This window comes from Mixophyes fleayi, chromosome 3, assembly GCF_038048845.1.
Source record: "Mixophyes fleayi isolate aMixFle1 chromosome 3, aMixFle1.hap1, whole genome shotgun sequence".
Classification (NCBI taxonomy): domain Eukaryota; kingdom Metazoa; phylum Chordata; class Amphibia; order Anura; family Limnodynastidae; genus Mixophyes; species Mixophyes fleayi.
The window spans coordinates 311,779,839-311,801,502 of NC_134404.1; the positions used below are offsets into that span (position 1 = coordinate 311,779,839).

Here is a 21,664-nt window from a genome sequence, read left to right on the forward strand (position 1 = left end):
TTTCTTAAGTTAAGATCCTTAATGAATCAGGCCTGTTGTGTTTTTGTGTAATGTACATGAATATTATGCATGAAGACGTCGCATATTAGTTCATACCAGTACAATTACAAGATGTTGAGGTGATATAGGGCCATATGTAAATGTTTGCAAGTGATTAAAGCCACCAAAGGTTGTGCTCCACATGTAATTGCAAATCAGCTACCGAGCCGGCAGCACAAACTCTTATTTTCATTGTAATATTTGCTATTGTCCTTCACATTACAATTACAATTTTAGTGCTGATACATTTCATTTCGAGATTACACTTGGTGCAGATTTTATATTTCTAGGTCAGTTCTAGAATGAGTTTCCCTGCCCCTATAGGGGCTTTATAAATATTAATGGCTGGCATTTTGTATGGAGCTTAGGATGAAATATTCAGATCACACATCAAAGAGAATAAAAATAAGTTAGTTTTATGTAAGGTGTTCCATAGAACAAAATATATCTAGAACACTATAAAAGTGAAGTAGACACTAATGTATTTTTAATCTAATGGCCTACTTTTATTAGCTGGAGATACACATTCATGAAAGGCTAAAGATTATATTGTTATCATTTTTTTCTCACACTAATTTGTACTGTAATAATAATACACATATTTTAAAGGTGTTCTCCAACCTAAACAATTGTTTGAAAGTAGCATGTGGAAGTACAAGAAAAATATAAAGTTATATTTCTTAAAAGGATTGTCTACTTTTGGACAACCAATTTTTAATTAAACCTTCCCCCTATGTATATCCCTTTGGAATCCGCCTGTTATTGGAACCCAAGAGTCGCCTCTCCATGTTGCTCTCAGCCCCGGCGGACTAAGGTCCAATTAGTCTGACGATTCATGCGTACACACTGTCACAGGCCAGTGTGTACCTCAGCCCTGGCAGGCTGGGTACACACTGGCCCGATGATTGCACGAATAACCTCCAATCAGCCGACATCCGACCATTTGGTCAGATATCGTGTGAGTGTGTATAGTGACACGATGATATAATGCCGTCCCAAAGTGACGATCATCGATTCATTTGGTTGGTCGTACTGTTTAATATTTTCCGACCAACCACCGACCGATCATGTAGTGTATATACACTCAGGATCACGATCTCCATAGAGTTTACAGAGTCAGGCTTTTTTCAGCCGATGCTAACAATGAATGTCCTGGTGAATAAATGAGTGCTGTAGAAGGAATAATTCATTTGTTTGTTCTGAGACAGAATGTTTCGTTTCAGAATCACAGAAGCTAATGAAATTGGTTAGGGCATGTGGATAGCTTTAACAAGGCGGTTTTAATCAGTGTGACAATGTGACAAGAATGAATGAATGAATATTGTGCTGTCATTCTCTGAAGACTAGAGGACCAGATGAAGAGCACAGATCGGAAGGTAAATCGTGTCAGTGTGTATGGATGAATCGTCAGACTGATCGGACCTTCAGTCATAGGTACAATCGTTGGAGATTACACGTTGGTCGGAAAATTCTTCAGTGTGTACCTAGCCTTAGTTCATCAATCAAAACATAGTTTAATCTATTGTAGAGCTCTATTGTAGAGATTTGGATAACCTGCAATACACCTGATTTCCTGATAGCAATAAGGACAAATCAGTGCTTTATTGTTGTCATTGTCATGTAAGGGGGAGGGGGGTGGTTCCTAATGGGGGAAGACCCCTAATTTGCTAACCTTTCTATACACAGGGAGAAGGACACATTAAGAAAGCGTGGTCCAAATGTGCCCAACTTCGTTATGCGACTTCAAGCAGCTACAGACCATCTATCTTGAAGGAAAATGTTATGGTTACTATGGAGGAGACATGCATCCCAGCAGCCCCAATTCTGAGTATCCGAAAAGTGCTGTGGGCCATGTCCTAACAGTATAACTACATTGCATTAGTTAATGCTAGTGGGCTTAGTTGTATCTGAGTGTTGCTTGAGGAAATTGGGTTTTTCCAGACATTTGGCCCTGGAGTGTTGGATGGTAAGACTTAGATCCAGCAATGAAAGATGGCAGATAATGCAACAAGCTAAATAAAGTAAGTGGCTATGTCAGTAAAGCAGTGGCTTATGGTGCTTAATGTAGGTCCCACCTAATCCATTCCTGTCACTTGGGGTGATTGCCAGGGGACAGACTCAATGTCCACTATGGCCACACACATAGGACTGAGGGCTTTAAGTCTGGTCGGAAGATGACAGCACACACACACAGGTCATTAACGTCATCAGCAGTCAACTTCCAACCACATTTAATAACAAGTCTGATTATTATCCAATCAATTTAGATTGGGCAACACACTCTGTGATGTCAGTTATGTGCCCCATTTCAGCGGCAATATTGTAGAGTATGTGGCTGGCATTAGGTCGGTGATCAGAAGGATGGTATTTCTGTTACTGCATATTACGTTACATGAACTCCTGAAAGATGCAATTTTTCCGGCTGGACTCATAAAAGAATAATATCTTTTACCTATAGCAATTTGTGTCTCCCCTCCACAGTTTGTGATGATTTATACCAGTACCTTCAATGGTTTGCAAATTTATACCAATTACTCCAGATATCGATCAAGCTTTCCGTGTCACTTCAAATGTTTCAAAATACTACCTTGTATTTCTGTATATAATGTATTTTTCACTCAGTTATTTTGAGTTAAATTTAAGAGGTGGAAATACACATTAAACCCGTCCTAATGACCCCTTGGGGTAGACATGTTGAGAAGCCCTGCTATTCACACAAAGTAAAACAATAATCCAATATGAATATATTGGATTAGGGTTTATTAACATCTATTATGTGAAGGAAATTTATGGGAGGTCATCTATTCCCAATCAGTACAATCAGCTGCTAATACAGTGTAAAATCGATGGTAAACACTAACTAAAAAAAGAATGAAATGAGTGTACAGATCTTTCACAGGAAGCCAGTTATGAAAGAGGAAATATTTTTGTATATTAATTGTTCCTTCTCTGATGAGCATTCTGTTTTGGAAGGATTTGTACAACCATATATCACAGGATAACATATTTTGGATGGATTTCAAACATATGCCACTGGGCATTATATTTGGGATTAATCTCAAGGCCATATGCCACTAGGTATTATAGTTTGGCTAGAACTTGTATTACAATATTCTCAAGCTGGGTTTTCTGTTATATGTATCAGAAATGTCCTGGGGTTGTAAAAACAGTTTTCCATGGCTATACAGATTAGGTCAACAGGAGCCCTATAATAAATGACAGGGGATGTATAACTTCATTTTAAAAACAGTATTTTTTTGTAGTTTGCAGTCCAGTTTTCTTTACTGTGAATACTAGAATTTAGCTTTTCTGTAGAGGATATCATAAAGGCATAATCAGACATTATCTGTCAGGTTACTAAACCTGCTATATGTAATGGCATTTATTGAGTCCACTATAAATGGCTGGGTTGGAACACTTTCCAGTGTTAAACTCAGTGACTGTATTTGGGCTTGCAAATTTTAGACCAGGGGGCGAGACTCGGTTCAGCAGCTATTAGTAGCATTTTAAAAAAAATGCTGGTGACCCAGCCTAAGGTAGCCCACTATGGGACTGGCCCGAAGGAGGCATGACCCCTGCCCAGCCGGCCCCTGCTGCCATGTGCCACCGCTCTGCCTCACATCTGATCATGATTTGGGGGGGCAATCCTGATTTTAGTGTTCTGTTCTTCTTTCTGTGGGTGGGAATGTTGGGATGTATCTTCCGTTCACATCTGCTACTGGTGCATGGTACAGTGCTAAGCAGCCCTCTGGGGGAGTGGCTATGCCCCATCATGATGTGACTACGCCCCCATTTTGACATGACTACATCCCATTGTGATGTGGCCACACCTCCTGTACCATGTACAATGTTAGGAGTTATGTGATCGCATTTAGAGACAGCAGTTGGTGGTCCAATACCATGAGCAGCATAAGCCCCAAATGACAAAAATAAATTTAGTTAACCTGCCTCTCCCCACTCACCCAAGCCATCCCTCAATTCATCATGAGGAAATCAGTACTGTCCTGCGAAAAAAAACAACAGTATAATTTGAGGTGTGTATTTCGAATAGGCCTAGGATTTATTTTTTGGCTTAAACTGAGAACAATAATATGGTGAAGACGTCGTTCTGTTGAGTCTTAATGCTGCATTACCAGCTATGAATGACTTGATCCTTCCCTGCCTTGGAGCCTAGGGGACTGCTCTATGAAGACGTCTTTCGACTCAAAGCCCCAGCAGAAAGCTAGGGCTATGTAACCAATCAGAAGCCACAGTCATGGAGATCAAACAATTCAGCCAAAAATATTAGGGAGGGGACAGGATAAGGATTTACACTGGGGATTTTAGCAAAACTGCATACTTGCCAACATTCATAATAAGAAATGTATAAAAGTAAAACTTTAATTTATATCCAACCAAACCATACCTGTACTCAAATCCCGTCCATACACACACAAGCCAACCTATTTCCCTTTTAGGACACCAAAAACCAGGACTGTCTTGGGAAAATTTGGACTGTTATTTATCCATCATAAAATATGGATGGTGGGCATGCCTAAAAATATCAAGACAGCTAAGATTTCTTCACAATAGTTACAAATATCCGATACACTATAAAGAATCCAGGCATCATGGCTAGTGATGGCCTTTCTAAGTGCAATATTTGTTTTGGAATGTTGGTAATAAAATTGTCGTTTATAGCATCATGAATATATGTCCGAGGAAGATACACAAAGCTTAGCTTAGTGAGGCATAAGTTAGCACAGCAGAAGGACTATTGTGGTGACTTGAACAGCTTACATACATGACAGCGCAGTGTAGGTAGTTGTTCTAATATATATTGCAGGGAATTAGGATGAAGCTGTTGAACAGTTTCCATGGTAACCAAATTAAGAAGAAAGATCATAAAAGAACAGAAAGTAAAAGACTAAAATAACATCCATTACAGTTTTCTGTTGAAATGACCGCTGCTTCAAGAAATTGCTAGGAATGCTAATAATTTAGGTTGCACTTCTCAGCAATATTCTGCAATCAGAATTTACCTCCAGCTGTAGAACATATTAGTATGTTTGCATGGACTAAATGCAGTACATCCTTTTACATAATGGAGCAGATTGTACAACCTTTATATAATTGAGCAAATTGTACATCCTACATATAATGACATGTGGATAGCAGTTAGAAATGGCTGCACTTTAGATCAGCTCTCTGCCCCACGTCCCACATAATTATCTTCTCACAAATATAAAACAGTTACACAATTGTGAAGGAAATGAGGAATTACAGACTAGTGCCAAGGACCAAAGACCTGATTGTTTGACAGATTTACTGGAATATATATTTTAGTTCAGCTCCTGGACTCAGATAGTTAAACTTTCATTGCTGCTGCCATCTCTGTTTCTCCCTTGGTGATCTCCAGTCTCATTGTAAGTGTGGAGTATAAGTGTCCTGGCTCTGGGTTCAGCAGTGAGCATGATACCAAACTATTATACCAGGCACATAGCTACTGTGGGCTGGCAGATGACCACACAACAGCTAAAGCCTTGTCCTGAACCAGAACAAGAAGAGTTTCAGTTAGTGTATATTCTGAAGGACAGTCATGGTTGTCAGCAGCGAATTTAAGATTTTTAAAATAACTAGTTCAATTTTTATGTCTCCACCTGACTACACTTAATACATAAGTTAGTGGAATAGCATTTGTAGCTACTAATGGGGAAAGTGAATGTGGCTACTGTAAGACAAGTATTATCTACACCGATATTAAAATAACCATTGGTGACTGGACATTCTGTGCCGCTACCGCTGGTGTGGTACGGTTAGAATGAGGGACAATAGTGGAAGGTCCGGCACTTCCATTAGGCAGCTTTAGGCAGCTACCTAGAGCGCTGGGCTTTGGGGGTCGCCACTGACGTAAGGCATTATTGTGTATTGCTGTGCAGTGGCCGCTAAGCTTCACTTCCACAGCTGCCGGACGCTGTACAGCTTCAGATCCACAGGGGGTGGAGCGACTGATCGCACCGCCTACCGGCACACTGCTGATGGGACGCACGGCACCTCTCCCCTCACTGACTGTCGGGCGTGATGTCATCATCACGTCCCGACAGTGTCAGTAAGGAGCTTGGCAGAGAGGAGCCGCTGCCTGAAGAAAAAAGACAGGAGGTATGTAAAGAATGGTGTGCTGGAGGGGTGCAGGGTGCGGACAGTGTGATGCAGGGGGGGCAGTGTGACCCAGGGTAACAGTGTGATGCAGGGGGATACAGTGTTGCAGGGGGGCAGTGTGATGCAGAGGGGGCAGTGTGATGTAGGGGGCAGTGTGATGCAGGGGGGGCAGTGTGATGCAGGGGGGGCAGTGTGATGCAGAGGAGGGCAGTGTGATGCAGGGGGGGGCAGTGTGATGCAGGGGGACAGTGTGATGCAGAGGAGGCAGTGTGATGCAGGGGGGGCAGTGTGATGTAGGGGGGCAGTGTGATGCAGGGGGGCAGTGTGATGCAGAGGGGGCAGTGTGATGTAGGGGGGCAGTGTGATGCAGGGGGGGCAGTGTGATGCAGGGGGGGGCAGTGTGATGCAGAGGAGGGCAGTGTGATGCAGGGGGGGGCAGTGTGATGCAGGGGGACAGTGTGATGCAGAGGAGGCAGTGTGATGCAGGGGGGGCAGTGTGATGTAGGGGGGCAGTGTGATGCAGGGGGGCAGTGTGATGCAGAGGGGGCAGTGTGATGTAGGGGGGCAGTGTGATGCAGGGGGGGCAGTGTGATGCAGGGGGGGGCAGTGTGATGCAGAGGAGGGCAGTGTGATGCAGGGGGGGGGCAGTGTGATGCAGGGGGGCAGTGTGATGCAGAGGAGGCAGTGTGATGCAGGGGGGCAGTGTGATGTAGGGGGGCAGTGTGATGTAGGGGGGCAGTGTGATGCAGGGGGGCAGTGTGATGCAGAGGGGGCAGTGTGATGCATGGGGGGCAGTGTGATGCAGGGGGGGCAGTGTGATACACGGGGGCAGTGTGATGTAGGGGGGCAGTGTGATGCAGGGGGGCAGTGTGATGCAGAGGGGAGCAGTGTGATGCAGAGGGGGGCAGTGTGATGAAGGGGGGCTGTGTGATACGAGGGGGGCAGTGTAATGCAGGGGGGCAGTGTGATGCAAGGGGGGGGGGCAGTGTGATGCAGGGGGGGGGCAGTGTGATGCAGAGGAGGGCAGTGTGATGCAGGGGGGGGCAGTGTGATGCAGAGGAGGGCAGTGTGATGCAGGGGGGGGCAGTGTGATGCAGGAGGGTAGTGTGATGCAGAGGAGGCAGTGTGATGCAGGGGGGGCAGTGTGATGCAGGGGGGCAGTGTGATGCAGAGGGGGCAGTGTGATGCAGAGGGGGCAGTGTGATGCAGGGGGGGGCAGTGTGATGCAGGGGGGGGCAGTGTGATGCAGGGGGGGGCAGTGTGATACATGGGGGCAGTGTGATGTAGGGGGGCAGTGTGATGCAGGGGAGCAGTGTGATGCAGAGGGGGGCAGTGTGATGCAGAGGGGGGCAGTGTGATGAAGGGGGGCTGTGTGATACGAGGGGGGCAGTGTGATGCAGGGGGGACAGTGTGATGCAGGGGGGCAGTGTGATGCAGAGGGGGCAGTGTGATGCAGGGGGGGGGCAGTGTGATGCAGAGGGGGCAGTGTGATGCAGGGGGGGCAGTGTGATGCAGAAGGGGCAGTGGAATGCAGAGGGGGGCAGTGTGATGTAGAGGGGGCAGTGGGATGCAGGGGGACAATGTGATGAAGGGGGACAGTGTGATAATTTTAAACTTTTCCTAGGTAGCTGAGAAAGCTTGCACCTGCCCTGACTGTAACCCACACCTTTATAAATTGTAAGCAGGGACATTTTTATTTGTATTATGACCCCTTCAATTTACAGCCCTGAGTAATATATTGACCTAAAAATAGATTGGGTACATATATCTACATATTGGGTACAATCATTGGTTCTACACAGGAAGGGTAATAACCTATCACTGTTCCCCTGATGCTGAGCACCCTGGAAATTCAAATGTTCAAAGCCTAATATTGAGAATTTACTTTGATCTGAAGATATACCTCTTATAGCAGGATCATGCATAGTGCACGCCTAAGAAATACACAAACACAATACATTTCCGGAGGGTTAGCAGAGATTTAACATCCTCACAGTTTCCCAAGTAGTTAAATAATAAAAATAAATAAATAAAAATTATTCCCTTAGGCAAGCACGTTATTCAGGAAAGATTTGGATGCACAATTTTTTTTTTTTGGAGGAGGGGAGGGGGGGGGGTGTTGGACCTCATCCTGAGGTGTTGTCATTTAACTTTGTTAAGTGCATATTTATATGGTGCTGTTGTTAAATATGTAATGTATACATTAACTGACATTAAAGATTATTACATACTACAAATCATATAAACATGACTATGGACTTCACTATGACAATTATTTTACACTACGTATAAAGTCAATAATACATTGTGAGCTTTTTTCCAGGCTGGGCAGACCAGACAGAGGCGTAGCCAAATGTGCCCAGATTTGTTTTTTTAACCTGTAATGTTTGTGGGTGTGCCTACAGGCTGCCATGGAGGAAGAGCTGTATCAACACAATCAATGGATCACTTTGCTATGTACCCAGTTTGACCCAGGGTTGAGTACTGCTGTATACACAGGTGTATGGTATAGTATACAGAATATTTGGGATTCTCCAGATTTGCTTGTCATGTGAGGCACCTGAGGGGAAAGCATTCTGTGGGTGAGGTGTCCTTAGGGGACCAGTACCCTTCCACTTGTCCTGGAGGAAGCTATTTTGAGAGCAGAACCAACATTAATAAGAATGCGAGCTAGTCAGTCATTAGGTGCTAGTGACATGAGGTAATTTGTATAGGCAACAGGTGCACTTTATAATGCATTGACATTATTATTTACTTGAGGAAGTGCAGTTATTAGAACTACTACAGAAGCTGAAAATGCTGGAAAAGTGATTAATAAACAGCAATCGGCGGCGAACAGGAATTCTAAAACTGATCTTTAGGTTACAGGAGCCAGCCAGGGAGAGACCTGTTGACCGCCTGGAGTCAGCACGGATGTTTCTTTTTCCTGTCTGAGTCTCTTGGCAAAGTCTTACATTTTTGTTTTGCCTTCCTGTAGGTCATGATTACACAACCTGTAGCTCTAGCTAATAATGGACAACAAATCTCAGCTTGCTATTTCAGCCTCAAGAAGTTAAACAATAGGTTGCTTCTTGGCACTAGACCAATATAAAGAGATTATTATTTGGTGCATATTTTCTCATTTAAGAAACTAAAATATGGCTGCAAGACACCTCCATTTCGCCTTTTTTAATTGCCCCTAGTCAGAAGAGAATGTAACATATTTCAAAGATTTGTATCTGGATTTATTTATTTATTTTAGACTTGAGAAAAGTAAGCTAAAATATGCATCTCCGCTGCGCCTCCCATACTACAAGAAAATGGCCACCACTCTCCATAAATGGGGACTGGTTTTGTTATATGCTTATTACAAAATATATTTTCTCCTAGTGTTTCCAATGAGATGAAGTGACGTATTTTATAAAATAGATCTGTACTACAAGAAAATGGAGCCCACTCTCTAGCACAGTCTCCAGCACACTTAGTTTTCTCCCTAGTGTTTCCTCATGATAACTGGCCAGTGAGGTTGTTCTTGCACACAGAATTAATCAACATGCTTACACATATCATAAAGCTCACAGAATGAAAAGAAGACATAATAAATAAATGATTATAAAGGCCGACAGAAGAGCAAACAGAATTAATATGAGAAAGAGAGAGATTCAGAGAGTAAAGAAAATGAATTAACTGTCACATTTGATATACTGAACAAAAAACACAGATTATACAAGTCATTTTTGCTGCATCTAGAATTGAACTCAGGACTGATACCTTAGAAAAGGGTAGATTTTATGTAAATCAGACAAATGTTCATCAAGCGCAATGCCTGGTGTAACATTTATACTGAACGGCAATCAATCTGCGTACATTAATAATATGATATATATATATATATATATATATATATATATATATATATATATATATATATATATATAGGGATGAGCGAGGATCCAAACCAGTGTCTGCCTCGGCTAATACAAGTATAGACGTCTGTAAGGCTAGACTACAGAGGTCTTACACACCATAAACAGGTGCTGGTAAAGGGCTGATAAAAATAAATTACATGTTCATTATATGTGAAAGGAAATACAATAAAATAAGCATCTAGTTTAGACTTATTGGTCTTATATAATAATTCACTAATCATCAATAAAGTTTAGGTAATACATACTTACCAACTTCCGGGAGGTCCGGCGGGACATGTGGGCGTGTGGGGGAGGAGGTCTGTAAATCGCATCACCTTGCCCCGCCCCCACCACTTAACTAGGTGGAAAGCATTCGGGAGGGTGCCCTGCTCTCCTGGGAGACCAGGAGGACTCCCAAAAATTCAGGAGTCTCCCGGATATTACGGGAGAGTAGGCAATTATGAGGTAATACCTATACTTCCTAACATTTAATAAAGAAAATTCAGGACAAAATAAGCCCTGGCCTGATGTACCCAAACCATGCTCTGACTCATCCAGCCACACTGCACATGATGTGAAGCCACACCCACTGCAGTAGGCCACTCCTATTTTGTGTTCAGTGTCCAGCACACTTAGGGCAAGATTTACTAAACTGCGGGTTTGAAAAAGTGGAGATGTTGCCTATAGCAACCAATCAGATTCTAGATTTCATTTATTTTTTGCATTCTACAAAATGACAGCTAGAATCTACACTTTTTTAAACCCGCAGTTTAGTAAATATACCCCTTAGGGCCTGATTCAGTGTGGAACATAATCTTAAGCTTAGCCTGCATTTGAAAAAGTTGCACGTAAGTGAAAGCGTAGAAGATGTGCCCAGGTCTGAATGAGTAGCAGATGTGTCTGTGTGACAACAGACACACCTCTCAGACACATCAAATTTGCAATCATGTATTGTATATAAACCTTTTATTTTATATGTTACAAACATACTTGCTATTAAGCATCGTTTAAACTTGAGTAACCTAGCTAATACAGAAGGAACAACTTCTCACATATGTGAATAAAAATTATTATTTTTGGACGGGCAGGACTTTCTTACCTTGTGTTTTACACTTTGTTACTGATAATGGGGCTAGAGGTAAAAGAAAATCTATCTACTGGGTGCACAATTTGCACCTGAAAAATCCATTTGGTGCTGCAAGTGGAGAAATGTAATATAGACAAACTAACTAGCCAAACTTTAAAATGCAGTGTAAAAATAATCCGGCCAGTTGTGTGCAGTATGCAAGAGAATGCAGTATTTGCCCTACACACCTAATTTATTAAGAGAAGTAAAGCAAAAAAAGGAGTAACTTTGCACCTTGGTAAAACCATGTTGCATTGCATTTAAAATATGGGAACAGGTTTATAGTTAGGGTAAAGCATTTCCTAGATCAATGTTAAATTTCAGTGTAAAAATAAAGCTGTAAATAATCAGTAAAGTATTTGTGTGGTACATGAAAAAAACAGCCAGTATTTAACTTATATGCAAAATAATAAACTAATTTGCATCCCTTGTATTGTAACTTGGTTTGTCCCGGAAAAAAGGTACTCCTTTTTATTTGTCTTACTTACTTACTTAATGAATCAGGCCCACTAAATTTGCATTTGCACAACTTACAGCACAACATGGTTTGCTGGGATTTAAATTCTGCACCTAGATGAAGTATATTGGGTATGAACTCAAAATCATACCCAATATATTAATATAATAAAATTTTAATCTGTTCTCACTGTCTGTACAGCACTCCAGAATATAATGTCGCTGTATATATAAAATCTATTATTAATAATATTAATAATAATAATAATGATAATAATAATATGGTAACACCACTACTAATAATAATTAAACGTTTGCACCAGATTTTACTAAAGAAAGAAACTCAACTGTGCTAGCTGGATTGCGGCAAAGACAGCCACACACAGCCAGTTTCATGGGCAGACAAAGCTTTGCTAATCCATCTGTTATTAAAGAACAACTTCTGAAACCCTCAGCCAAACCAGTATTTGAACTGAGAACCATGGGTTCAACAATTGTTTCAAGCAGGACAATGAAACAACCAAACTGTTGTTATACTATTTTGTAAATGGCAACATATCTGTTAACAACTAGTTGTAACTTAAAAGGTATATGGTTTTAATTCTAAATCTAAATCATGTTACATACATCTAAAGAACATTTCCAGAATACGCATATATATTACACAAGACACTGCAAAAACCTTAATTCATGCACTCTTCATCTTCCGCATCGACTATTGCAATTCCCTCCTTACCGGTTTTTCCAAAGTCAGACTTGAACCCCTACAATCTATTTTGCACGCAGCGGCTAAATTGATTTTCCTTGCAAACCGTTCTTCCCCTGCTGAGCCACTCTGCTAGTCTCTACATTGGTTGCCTGTTTTTCAACGAATCCAATATAAAATTCTTCTATTAACATACAAGGCCATCAACAAAAGTGCACCGACATACATCTCCTCACTTGTCTCAAAATATCTCCCAACTCGACACCTCCGTTCTGCACAAGATCTGCGTCTCTCTTCCACACTCATCACTTACTCCCATTCCCGGTTACAAGACTTTTTTCGGGCTGCACCCACTTTGAGGAATTCCTTCCTTCGCACAGTAAGACTTTCCTCTAGTCTTCAAACCTTCAAGCGTTCTCTGAAAACCCACCTCTTCAGGTAAACTTATAATGTTCCTCTACCATCATCTTAATCTCCCTAGGTTACCCTGTTACCACCCTCTACACAGCTGACACAAGACAACAACCCTCTGACCAACATTGCTGTGTGACTGATCACACTGCCCACTGAATACTTTTTACCTTTGCATTCTAGCTGGTCCAATGCGCAATATGATGTAGCACGTGCCCTTGTGTTTCAAACTCCCATTGTCCTATAGATTGTAAGCTTGCAAGCAGGGTTCTCTTACCTCTCTGTCTGTATGTATTACCCAGTATTGATTTATTAATGTTTGTTCCCAATTGTAAAGCGCTACGGAATTTGCTGGCGCTATATAATGTTGATGATGATGATGATAACTTCTGCCCTTACAGCTAGATGTATCATTAATAAAAGTTTTGCACCAATCTGGATGCTAGATACAATTTTTAGACCTTGATACTTTATATATTTATAGCAGGTGTCAGTGTTGCTAATACTGTTTTTAGGCAGTGATGAGTTTGACTCTATAATAAGCAACAGCAATCTCAACTTTAACAGGTTACAAAAATACTACTAAATGTTGTTGTTACACTACTAATTAAAAGAACATCTATTTGTTTTAGATGAAGGTTATCATCATAAAAGCATTAAAGCTGACAGTGATCCCAAAGTAAAAATAAAATAAAAACTCCCAGTAGACATAAATAAAGAAAAAGAACAAAATAAGAAAGAGGCACAGTACTATTTATTTCAGGCACCATGTAGTTGGCAGACTAAGGGGTCTACTTATACCCACAGTGTTTTCTTCAAGTTAATTATCATTTCTTATAGCAATAATAAGAGATGATTTAACATGACTCCAAAAGGGGTCTCTAGTATAGTGATTGTAATCGCTACACGTTCTTATGGCCTTTGTACAGTTTGCAATAGGAAGGAGGGGAGGAGCATGAAGCCGGCTGGGGAGGGATCCGAATATTCCTCAACAGCGTTGCTCTCCCCATAGGATAGAATGGTAGCGTTAGCTACCAGGGTCAAGCTCCAAATTTCAGAGCTTGATAAATAGGCATTTTCGCAGTCCCCATAGACACCTATGGGGACTGCTCTTGGGATAGAAGAGGTTGGGACCACAGATCCTCTAATAATAAAGAGTCCTGTTATGTTAAAATAGCGATAATCCTCCAACACGGCAGTATTTGAAGCGTTTTACCGGTATAAAAACCTCTTCGGAGGTTCATAAATACACAAGGGCAGGATCCACTCATACCATATTTTGTGTAATTTAGGTATGCTATGTGTATGTCAAAATGTGGTGTGGCATTTCACAAAGTAAAGGGGAAGTGTGTCAATGAATATCCCCCAATAAAGATTCCCATTGTATATTTTCTTTGCATTTGGGATGTCCCCTCCAAATCCTGCAATTACCTTCATTTAACATACAGTATACATGCATTAGTTGTTAGGTTTACATTTTTGAAATAACTAAATAATTGGAGAATACGCTTTTTAATTATACCATATAATAACCTAATTACTTATTAGCTAGTGAAATGATTTTCATTGTTTTTAATTTAAACGTAATATTAATAATATAATATGCACCGTACAAGCACATAAGAGCATTTCACTGTGTCCTAAACTCTATCAGTGAGAAGCACACCACGCTATCGCTTTATATAATTCAATGATCCAAGTGTTGCTGTTTTATGATGGTGTGTAATACTAATGCTTACTTGCCTAATTTTTGGAGAAGGTCCAATGGTAAAGTTTGCGTGGTCTTGCATCCTCAAGACCCGCCCACTTTAGAAGATGGTAAAGCGCGATCGGGGAGGGTCGTCTACTCTGCCGGGAGGACTCTCCGAAATTTGGGAATCTCCTGGAGTAGGAGAGTATGTACTAGTGTATAAATTGCTTTAAACTGGCAGTAACACTGAGAGTGCAGCTGTTAAAATGACTACAAGCCTGATGTCGCAAAGCTATACAAGTCTCTATTGACTGTACTGTAAGCCATAATGTTTAGTGGGACCTAGTACCTAAAGACAATAGAACATAGTTCTGAACAGGGCAGCACTGGCTATTATAGTGACTCTATATCAATGTCAATTGGGGTTTCTGAATCCTCAATTTGATTTATTACTGCTAATCTATTAAACATGATGACAAATTTGTGTTGCTATGACTAGGGAATTTATCAGAATTAAAACTATTTGGGAAAAAGACATTGAACTTTGACATTACGGCCAGAACTCATCTTCTTACATAGCTAAAAATAGTGTCAGAAATAAAACAGTTGAAAAACAGATGAGCAGTTTTGCATGTTACAAAAATAGTTTAACTCATTCAAGGTTGTGAACTGAAATTCAGATTTTCTGTAGCCTGCTGTTCACAACACCTCCTACTGAAACCTGGCCAAGGGACCTCAGCTGTCCGGCGAACATTTTCTCTGGCTTTAGCACTCTGACGCTTTGTTAGATAGGGAAAAGATCTATATGGAAAAACACCCAATTTCACTAGAGATAGGGTTTTTTCAGTTTAATAAATTGGTAAGTCAATGTGCAAACATGACCTCATAGTTGCCTACTCTCCCAGAATGTCCGGGAGACTTCCAAATGTTTAGGAGTTCTCCCGGACTCCTGGGAGAGCAGGGCAACCTCCCGCATACTGCCCAATTCGTTGGTGAAGTGGGTGGGGGCAGGGCTAATTGTGGCTTCTTGGCCCCGCTGTAATAGGCAGAATTTGGTTCAGTTTAGCTGAACGGCAGAGCCTAATGAACCAATTTGTGTGGCCACGCCCCCAAGACGCTGGATGGAGATCCCCCCTCCCGGAGGCGAGATCTCCAAGCTTGGTAAGTATGCATTACCCCTGTCCTGTCTTTAAAGGTCTTATTAACTAGGGGTAAATCCAACTAGAAAGTGCAATTTTGCACCTTGGCGAAACCATGTTTTCAATTTAACGCAGGTAAAAGTATTTGGTGGCTTCTTCTCTTTTTCCTTTACTTCCTCCTTATCTCTTAAAAATTCCTGATCAGTCACTGTGACTAATTTTATACTACCCCTGCACTGAGAGGTAACGTTACTGTGCTGGTCGTAGATACTATTTAATCCTTCTGATTATACTTGGATACCCTGAATGTTGGTTGTACTTTGTTTCATGACCTTTAAAAAAAAATATGTAAATAAAAATTAAAAAAATAAAAAAGTATTTGGTAGCTCATGTGATCTCCCAACACTTATAACAAATACATGTGTGCATTTGACGTCTGTTACCCCCTGATACCCCAAGTGAATATGAACAAGTACCTAATTATAGACCTCACTATACACATGTTAACTCAATCATTTAATCTACATTTAATTTTGATTTTAAATCATTTCAACTAATAACTAACATTGTTATCTGATATAATAAGGAAAGAAGCCAGATCCTCTTCTAAACGGCAGGCAACCCAGATGAAAATAGCAGTACACTTAAACCAAAGCAATTAATCATTGCGCTCATACACATCATAAAGCTCACAGAATGAAAAGAAGACATAATAAATAAATTACATGATTTCAAAGGCTGACGGAAGAGCAAACAGAATTAATAGGAGAAAAGGGGAGATTCAGAAAGTAAAGAAAATGAATTAACTGTCACATTTGATATACTGAACAAAAAACACAGATTATACAAGTCATTTTTGCTGCATCTAGAGTTGAACTCTGTGACTGATACCTTAGAAAAGGGGTAGATTTTATGTAAATCAGCAAATGTTCATCAAGCTCAATGCCTGGTGTAACATTTATACTGAAAGGAATTCAGTCTGTGTACAGTGATAATAAGATAAAAATATGGTGCTGAGTGAGGATCCAAACCGGTGTCTGCCTCGGCTGGTACAAGTATAGACGTCTGTAAGGCTACACTACAGAGGTCTTACACACCATAAACAGGTGCTGGTCAAGGGCTGATAAAAGTAAATTGCACATTTATTATATGGTAGAGGTTAGAGGAGAGGAAATTTCACAACCAGCAAAGGAAGGGGTTCTTTACAGTAAGGGCAGTCAAGATATAGAATTCATTGCCAGGGAAGGTTGTGATGGCAGATTCAATAGATATGTTTAAGATAGGGTTAGACAAATGTTTTGCGGAAAAGTGTATCCAGGGATACGACCGTTAATTAAAATGAAGGATAGTAGTGGATATAGGGTAAAAATAGGACTGCAATATTGGGTCTGGGGGGGATTTTCACAATTGAAACAGATTGGCGGTTGCCTACTCTGGATCAATTTTCAAATATAAGTGAGGGATCGCAGGAGATCCAAAATAGGTTGAACTTGATGGACTGGAGTCTTTTTTCAACCTCATCAACATTGTTACTATGTTAAAGGAAATACAGCAAAATTAGCAACTTCTATTTTAGGCTTATTGATCCTAAGAAAATGTTGTAGGGGCACCAGGAAACAATGGTGGTCTTCTTCCAAACAGCGTCCCATATAAGTCATTGATAGAGTTGAAGTAGTACCCTTTCTATACCGTACTTCAAAAAATGCAAAACCAGAACAAATTAAGCCCCAGCCTGATGCGTGAAAACCATGTTCTGACTCAACTAACCACACCCCCATGATATGAAGCCGCACCTACTTTGCATTTCTGTCCAAGAATTGGGGTAGTGCTGACAAAATTGGTACTATTTAGAAGTGTGCTCTATTCTTGGTGTATGAGGCTACCTACCCTGAGATTCGGAGGTGTATATCTTTCCGACATTGTAAATGCCGGCACTTAACCTGTCGACACGAAAATGTCTGCAGGCTAAATACTAACGCTTGCATTGTGTGACAAGTGGACAATGTCGTCAATGTGATCGGCAACATTCACAATGTCACCAATCACATTGTCGACACTAAAAGACCAATGCCGGCGGCTATACCCCGCGAAAGTGAGTGTTGCCGATCACACTAACGACATTGTCAATGCAAGTGTCGGCATTTAGCATGCCGAAATTTTGGTGTCGGCAGGTTAAGCACCGACATTTACGTTGTCGGAAAAATGTACGTAACCCCCTGAGATTTATGCATTTACCTATTGGTTGGAAACTTCTTTCCAGCCAATAACAAATAATCTAATGATATTCCTGTCCCCTGCCCAGAAGTTAAATTCCCCGTTGAGCTGTTGTTCAGGGTATTCCACTGTTGTTGGTTCTAGACAGTCAATGAAAAGTGGCTGATGGTGCCAGAGGTTCAATCTTCACTATCTGGTAGCAAACCCATCCAGGGTTTAGTGGTAGCTGTTCAAGGAATAGTAAGGTATTATCTGATTATCCAGCATTTAGTAGTTTTTTAATCTATACAGTAATATGCCCTGGACACATTTCCTTCTGTTCTACACTACATGATATACACACGACATCAATGTAAACCTTTCTATAACATTTGTTTCATATTTCATTATGCCTATTTCACTCATGAATGTAAGCCAAGGGTTCGGAATTCCAGAAGCACATAGAGAAAAGATTTCAAACAATGTAAATTACATTCTCCAAGGCAACAGAGTAACAGTATGGATATACTGTACTGTATGTGTGTGTGTGATGAAGACTGCTATAATTAGATAAACTGTATTTTCCAGGGACATAGAAATAAATCAGTATAAAAACAATTAAAAGTCAGAAAGGTATATAGAACTTGAGATACTGCTACAAGTATCAATTGGTAACCTAGGCATGCAATTAGATATATGCTGCATTTTACAAGCATTTCTTATGAACTACAGTATGTCAGCCGGTGCTAATACACTGTAAAGACATATATATGTAAATAATTTGAAGGCAAAAAGTGAAAAAGCCATTAGTTACATGAGCATGTGGATATAACAAATAAATACATATATATTAATGTACAGTCCTCAGGCCTGGATAAATACCATTCACCATGTCTTGATCAGAGCCAACTCTCACCAAATCATCGTTATGGTCCACCCTCTTCACACAACACATCTCAACTGTCCCTATTTAGGCAGGACAGTCCCAATTTTTGGGGATTTTCCCACCGTCACGCGGATCAGGACATTTGTCCCGAATGTGGAACAGTTGGGAGCTATACCCCAGCGACGGACCCCCATTCAACTCAGCAAGTACCTCTTACTATTTTATCCATTTCAATTACATAAACCTTTCAGTTTGTCTCCTAAAATACCTCTCAGTTTAACCATATTTATGACTTAAATAAATCACGAAAGTGACTGTTTTTATTACATGTGTTACTATTGTGTGTGAAGCTGTTTAATACATTGCTTGTGTTTAAAACAAAAACAAATTCTAGTGTAGAATTTTCACTTTTTATATCAATAAAACCTTTTAAATAAACACATACCAAAATACACAAGATCAGGCTTATTATAACAGCATGTGCTGTATAACTTCTTCCAGTTTGCATCAGCCCATCCACCAGGGCAGCCAACATTAATCAGTTCAAAAACCTGCCTCAATCCATGCTCTCCATGCGTTTCACCATAGATCCTATGAAACGCGTTGAGGGCGTGGTTTGGCACCCAGCTCCCAGGCCTTATGTCCAGGCCTTATGTAAATGATGCTTGCTCTTACCATCAGTTATTATCATTATTAATTCCATCACATCAGCGTATAATAGGAACTCTTAAGTATTTTAATTGATTATGTAGTATAATGCAGTCCATAGGAACCACCAATACCCCTATAATAAATATTAAACAATTATATACTTAAGTTAAATAATGAATATACTAATTCATGACATTACGTATCACCGATTATACATTTATTGTGCATTTTGTGCTCAGATGATTCTTATATCTAGGTGTTTTATCTTTACTGACTGCTCAGAATAAGAAAACCAATAGACTATATATAGAAGACTTTACAAAGAATAAAACACTTCTATTCACAGTAGCCATGTCCTTTATGTGCTTCCTTCCAGTGTTCCTCAACTATTTAAAGTGCACTATGTTCTTTAAATAACAAGCTCTATTGTAAAAAACAAAATGCAGTTTTACACATCAGTGACAGACTGTAACCATATTTCAGTCAGAAAAAATGTTAAATGACTGAATATATATCTGCTCCTAACCTGTGGAACTCACTCCCTTGCCCAATCAGACTGTTCACCAGCCTCCAATGCTTCAAATGCTCCTTAAAAAACTATTTTAATCAAAGGTTACCAATCCACCACCAAACTTGGCCCCCACGGCCCCCCCACCCCACAACTACATACCCACTTAATGCCAGTATATTATACATACTTGCCAACTCTCCCTGAATGTCAGGGAGACTCCCTGAAATAGGGGTGATCTCCCTCACTCCCTGAAGAGTCTGGCATTCTCCCTGATGCTGAGCCAGTACAAGACGTGGTTGACTTCGCCATCTGTGGCATGATGACATAGTTCAGAAATGTTGTCCTATGTCCTTGTATTGATGCCTATGGCGGTGGCCATTTTCATGGAGACCAATATTTAATCAAAGACTGACAGGTAAGAAAACATGACTTCAGTAATGGAGACAGAAATGTAAAAGACACTTCAGTCTCTAGAGATTCATTAGCTACTTTTCTTTAAACGCATAGTTACTTACTCTCCGGGAATGTCCGGGAGACTCCCGCTTTTCTGGGAGACCTCCCAGGCTCCCGGGAGAGCAGGGCAACCTCCCGGTTCACGCCCTGCAGGGGGGGGGGGGCCTTAATGACACTGATATCGCATCAACTTAGCCCCGCACCTGCTGTAATTGGCCAAAATTGTGACAATCGTTTAGGGGCAAGGCCAAAATGTTGCGTTCCATCAAACCCCGCCCCGCACGCCCACCTCCCCTGGGATCTCCCTGAAGCCAATGAGGAAAAGTTGTCAAGTATGGTATTATGTGTCAGCTTCTCCCCTTTAGTTGTACGCTCTCACTGACAGGGCCCTCTGGTCTCTTGTTTTCCTGCCTACCCCTATCCTATTCACCTGGGCACCCTTGTCAAAGTCCTAAAGTGCATCGAATCAAAGCTTAGACCTCAGTCACATCAAATGTTCTGTGGAATGATTTGAAAGTTGCTATTCCCCATCCAACCTGATGGAACTTAAGCAACATTGCCCAGAGAATGGGTGAATATTGCATTGTTCACATGTGCACAGGTTATTGTCTGTTTTTATATTGTATTAATTAAGGGAAATCTTTAAAGTTGTTTTGGGGTTTTGTTTGAGATTACAGAATATTTTCTACTGATCAGCAGAAACTATTTTGAATAAACCCATTTGGTTGTATTATGTAAGAAATCAAAATGTGAAAAATGCCAAAGGGAGTGAATCGTTTTTATTTCCACTGTGCAGTCACAATAAATATGAAACTTGAATGTAATTTGTATTACCTTGTTTTGGTCCACCCAGTGAAGGAAAAATCCATGAGGATCCATTTTAAGGACAACAGGATACACAAGAGTAGAGTCCTATAATTAACAGAAAACAATAGCATGAAACAAGTTGTAACTTGTAATTCTAGATGGTATAATCAGGCATACATAATTAATAAATATGAAGAGAACATTAGACCAGCACACTAGCTGTTTGGTTTTACCACCCTGCAAACTCATGCAGTCAGCCTTCTATTTCAGATATGTCATAAGGACTGCGTGAATATCAGACTATTTTTCATTGCAGCTTTAGTTCAACATTCAACTGTGAAAAAAACTGTGCAGCTCCCTGGAAAAAATGACCTAAAAAAAGACTACTATACCACAATACACATATAAAAAATAGTATATAAATACAATAAATGCAATCTAAAAAATACAAAAAGTTTTATTGACAATAAACAGATGCAAACACTTAGGGCCTCATTTAGAGCCGGACACAAAGTCCATTTCAGGCGCATTCCTGCACATTTCCACTGATGGAACATGCGCAGTAAGCAAC

General features: G+C 40.7%; 1 protein-coding gene across 1 annotated transcript in view; it reads right to left on the reverse strand.

Annotated features, from left to right (window-relative positions):
* The window catches only part of PLCB1 (phospholipase C beta 1), a 532,247-nt gene that overhangs the window by 492,618 nt on the left and 17,965 nt on the right, over positions 1-21,664 (reverse strand). The window contains exon 2 of the mRNA XM_075203998.1: positions 21,121-21,198. Coding sequence (XP_075060099.1) covers positions 21,121-21,198 — 78 coding nt within the window. The remainder of the gene's footprint in view (positions 1-21,120; positions 21,199-21,664) is intronic.